Consider the following 4981-nt stretch of genomic DNA (forward strand, 5'->3'; position numbering starts at 1 on the left):
GGCGTGGCGGCGCGAGCGCGTGGTCCCGCCCCCTTACTACAGCTTCATAAGCCTCCTCCTCCCCCGCCGTTGTTTCCAGGAGCCGGTGTCTGACGGAGGCGCTGGTCTGATATCTGTTCTGTCGCCTCTTTCTACTCCACTGTTTACAAAACACAGCGCGCGGCGGAAAACCGCCATCTTTCGGACTTCTATTATTATTATTATTACTCCTACTTTAGAAGATTCTCTTTCGTTTTCCTCCTCCCATCCGGATGAAAGGATCCCTACCGCATTTTTGTTGCTGCAACGTGGACGTACGGCTCGACGGAGTCCAGCTCTCGGACTAATTCTTTCACAAAGTCGTCGACCTCGTGTGGATATCGTTAAAGGAATGCTGCTTTCCAAGCTCAACTCTCTCGCCCACATCTCCACCGTAGATATGCCGGTGAAAATCCAGCTCCAAGTCCATCAAGGTTAGACGCCCTGTTTTTTCCCCCCCTACTTCTTCTCCTCCTCCGCTGTGTTTATTATGGAGGACGCGGCTGCTCGTAATGGCCGGCCGGCGGCCCGCCGCTCCGTCCTCGCGCTCTGCGTCCTCCGTGTCTCTGCGGGAGGAGGACTGAATTTGTAAACGTGAATGTCTTGTGTTTTGATTCGGGGTCGCCGGGTGTTTTGTTTTCACTGTGTGTTGTACTTTCCGGGTGTTTACCGGCTGTGTTTACGTCCCGCAGTGAAGGAGAAGGAGCCGTTCGAGAAGCTTTACCAGGTCGGAGCCGTGCTGGGCAGCGGCGGCTTCGGGACCGTATATACCGGGACCAGGGTTTCCGACGGAGCTCCGGTTAGTACGCTTTTTTGTGCTTTTTTTTTTTTTTTTTGGTCATTAAATAATTTTAGTCTGTATTTTTGTTGTTATTTTTTTCCCCCACATCGACTCAAGCCGGGTTCGATCCCGCGCTCAGTCGTTTCTGACAACACTGTTTCCATGAACGTGGATTAACGTGAGCCTTCCTCTGTTTTTAGGTTGCTGTCAAACATGTAGCGAAGGACAGAGTCTCCGAGTGGGGAGAGCTGGTAAGAAATTGCTTCCATGACTCATCTGTGTCGTATCAAAAATTGAATTTGGGAGGGTTTTATTTTTAATGGCGATTGTGTGCAGCGTGTCATATTTGTGTGCGTTTATTTGTGTCCACAGCCGAACGGCTCTCGTGTGCCCATGGAGATCGTCCTGCTGAAGAAAGTGGGCACGGGCTTCCGCGGCGTCATCAAGATGTTGGACTGGTTCGAACGGCCCGACAGCTTCATCATCGTGATGGAGCGGCCCGAGAATGTCAAGGATCTGTTCGACTTCATCACGGAGAAAGGTGCCTTACCGGAGGAGCTGGCCAGGAGCTTCTTCCGCCAGGTGCTGGAGGCCGTGCGGCACTGCCACAGCTGCGGGGTGGTGCACCGGGACATCAAGGACGAGAACATCCTCATCGATCTCCGCACCGGCGAGATCAAGCTCATCGACTTCGGCTCGGGGGCCCTGCTGAAGGACACAATTTACACAGATTTCGATGGTGAGTTAAACTTCTTCTTTTTTTTCACCATCTATTTATGTCTGCGATCATCTGTTTGGGTTGATTGTGTTACGCTGTTAGAAGGGGTGGGGGGGTGGGGGGGGGGAATCAGTCTTGTGATGTGGCCCTGAGCAGACATTCCTTGGTAGTGTCATCACTGCAGCTCTGTATCCACAACACAGCACCGGTGCTGTTCTGTCGCCCCCTACCGGTCACACGTGGCATTTTTACAACTCAAAGTTTGTAAACAAAGTCACATGTCTGCTCCCCTCCCTCCCTCCTCCCACCTACACACTCAGGCTCCCCTAGCTGAGCACATAAACACTGGCTGTCACGCTGCCAGGCACCTGAGCCCAGATAAAAGCCTCTGATGCAAGCGCAGCTCATAAAACTGCAATTTAGTTAATCATTTAACCCCAAACTACCATGTAATGTTGCTGTGATTGTGCAGTTTGTGCTTTCTGTGCAGTTCTTTTTATTTTATTTTTATTTTTGTTTTGGTGCACTTCTTGATGGTGCTTGTTATCTTTTGTCTGACAGGCACACGAGTGTACAGCCCACCAGAGTGGATTAAGTACCACCGCTATCACGGGCGCTCTGCCACGGTGTGGTCGCTGGGCGTCCTGCTGTATGACATGGTGTGCGGTGATATCCCCTTCGAGCACGACGAGGAGATCACAAGGGGGCAGGTCCTCTTCAGGAGGAGAATCTCCACAGGTGAGCGTCGGTCGCAGAGCCTTATTTTTCTCTCTCCGTGCTCCTGTTGGTTTTGTGGTCGGAGGAGTAATTGTTTCCCCGCTCCTCCCGCAGAGTGCCAGCAGCTGATCAAGTGGTGCCTCTCGCTGCGTCCGGCCGACCGCCCGTCCTTCGAGGACATCGTCAACCACTCGTGGATGCAGAGCTCGTCGTCCTCGGTGGTCCCGCTCACTGCGCAGATGGAGAAGAGCACCACAGAGATCCGGCTGCACAGCATCAGCCACGAGCCCACGGCCTTCACACCCTCACCGGTGGGCGTGGCCCGGTGACGTCGGGGGCCATCCCGCCTCGGACAGGGCACCGACACGACGGACTATATCAAAAAGACTCGCGTGACCGACTTGAATCAAGAGGGGGAGAGGTCAGGAGATGCACATCCCTGCAGTGGTCGAGACGCCCCGTCGCTACTCCCTCTCTCTCTCTCCACCCTCGCCACCCCAACTACTTGAGTTACGCTTTCCTCCAGCCGTCGACGGCGTCGCAGCGTCCTCCTCCGCGCTGGACTGTGATCGACACGGCGGGAGGGCGGCTGCACTTCAGCTCTTCTGAGCCGAAGCGAGAGATTCTTCACAAACAAAAAGTGCCTTCTGCGATGGTTGGGGGAGGGAGAGGACGCCTGAAATACTTGAATCAGTGAAAGGCTCTTCTTCGACTCTCTACAAGGCTTTATATCGTTGTTCCCTCGCTGTTCTTCTCTCATGGGCCCAGATCAGTGAAGCCCATGTCATTTACAACCACTACTATCATTAGCAACCAGACGACCTCATGGCTCCGGCAAAACCTGTGCAAACGGACGGCGTCACGACAACGAAACACTGGACTTACCTCACTCCTCTTTATCTTTACTACAGCATCCACCTCTACGCTCTGCTTCCTTTCTCCCCCGTAAACAAAACAAAGCACCCGCTCCCGCCTGCACGCACGCCACAATGCAAAACCATACCGAGATACAACTTCCTCTGCTCTTTTTTTTTTAGTTTGAACGTGTCAACAGTGCCTCACGCAGGTCTTAAAATTCAGTGGGGACGAGAATTGTAAAAAAGATATTTATTATTGCTGTGACTCCTCACGATTTATTTATTTATTTATGAGAGAATTTTGGCTGTACACATAAATATAAGAATATATACTTATATATTTCATTCCACAGTCACTGAAGGGCCCACAGATTATTTAAAATACTTTTTTTTCTTTTTTTTAACCATATTTATGGCTTGAATATTTTTTTTTTTTTTTTTTTTTAAGCAGAGCAGAAGAATGTGTGTATGTTTGTGTATGTTGATGTAAATACTGTGTAAATAGTTCCTGAAAGCACTTCCATTGTAATGTATGTAAAAGAAAAACAATGTCTACTGATGGTAACTGGTTTTGTTACGCTTGTCTGAGTGAATTCTGAATGTCTGATGTCTGAATGTGCCTGCGCGACTGAGACTCTCCAGGCTGCGTGCTCGCAGCTCGGATTCTTCTGTTTGTGTTTTCACCCGTTTAAATTTAGAATTGTAAATTAAGTTAGAAGCTATTTTTATACGATTTCAATAAATATTTTTTTAACTATGACCTGACTTGACTCTGCTGTGCTGTTTCGAGTGAGAGGAGCGCTATTTTAACCCCCTGCTTGGGGATTGGCTGGGTTGTGCAGCTTCCTGTGCGACTCGAGATGGAGAGATCGTCGGCTGGTTGGAGGCAGATGGCAACGAAACGGGGCAAGGTGCTTGTATGTGGGTAAAGAGGAAGTAAACAATGACTTTCAGCCGTCTGCGTCTTCAGCAGATAGTGAAACTTCTAGTTTCCTGCATTCGTCGATTACAAGATGGTTGGAAAAAGTGGAAAAGCTGACTTAAAGTTCCCGAAGAACGCTAATTCGGGTCAGAAAGTTGGTATACCGCAATTCAAATCAAGAAATTGAGCTGCATTGATGAATAGCAGAGATGGCAACATTATCCGCATGGCAGAGGGAGCATCATGGTTTATGGCTGCTTTGCCACGTTCGGCTTGCGATCGTGAACACAGAGTGAATTGTCACGCTCGAGGGCTACCCCAGCTGACTCCTCATCAGTGCAAAGAAAAGGTTCTGAATTGTATCATAGGGTTTAAATTTAGTACGCGGTGTGCGTAAGTACGAAAAAATCCCTGTTAAACGCGTGTACATGAGTCACAGAGGCAACGGTACGTCATCAGTGTTGCGGAATTCCACACTGTGCACTTGTCAAGGTCATTTTCCTTCAGAAACGCCTCCAATGGCAACAACACGCCTCTTTACAAATATTTTTATTTCACCTTTCGTTGTCATGAAAAAGAGGAACTTTTCCTGAAACCGAACTCGAGGTACTCGTCAGCGAGGTTAAACTAAACCAGAAAATATTGATATGTACGTTGAATGTCGGTTTATCCGCGGGATAAGGTATTGCTGAGGTAACCATCGCAGTTAATTCTGTTGGGTCAGAGGAGAGATCGCCAGAAATAGTGAGAAGGAAAGAAAAAAAAAAGTAGTTTGATGTTAAACTTGGCGCCAAAACTCCCCGAGTGGACAGGAGCTGGATGGCTTCGGTTTCTTCTTGTGTCCCGCTCTCCATTATAGGGCCTAACTCACGGCATAAATCATTTCATTGCCAATCAAAATAAATAAACAAAGCTGCATTTTGGCTGGGAATTGAACCCCAGCCTCCCACGTGACACCACACCACATT

At 49.2% G+C, this 4981-nt stretch overlaps 1 protein-coding gene across 1 annotated transcript; it reads left to right on the top strand.

The window, feature by feature from the left end:
* The first annotated feature begins 226 nt into the window (after nt 1-226).
* On the top strand, nt 227-3851 carry pim1 (Pim-1 proto-oncogene, serine/threonine kinase). Its single transcript, XM_080469891.1, has 6 exons — nt 227-452; nt 711-817; nt 1000-1050; nt 1172-1538; nt 2079-2255; nt 2349-3851. Exons 1-6 carry the CDS (start codon nt 371-373, stop codon nt 2561-2563), a joined length of 999 nt encoding a protein of 332 aa, XP_080326017.1. The 5' UTR covers nt 227-370; the 3' UTR covers nt 2564-3851.
* Nucleotides 3852-4981: the final 1130 nt, after the last annotated feature.

Source organism: Lipophrys pholis (genome assembly GCF_963383615.2).
Source record: "Lipophrys pholis genome assembly, chromosome: 8".
Taxonomy (NCBI): domain Eukaryota; kingdom Metazoa; phylum Chordata; class Actinopteri; order Blenniiformes; family Blenniidae; genus Lipophrys; species Lipophrys pholis.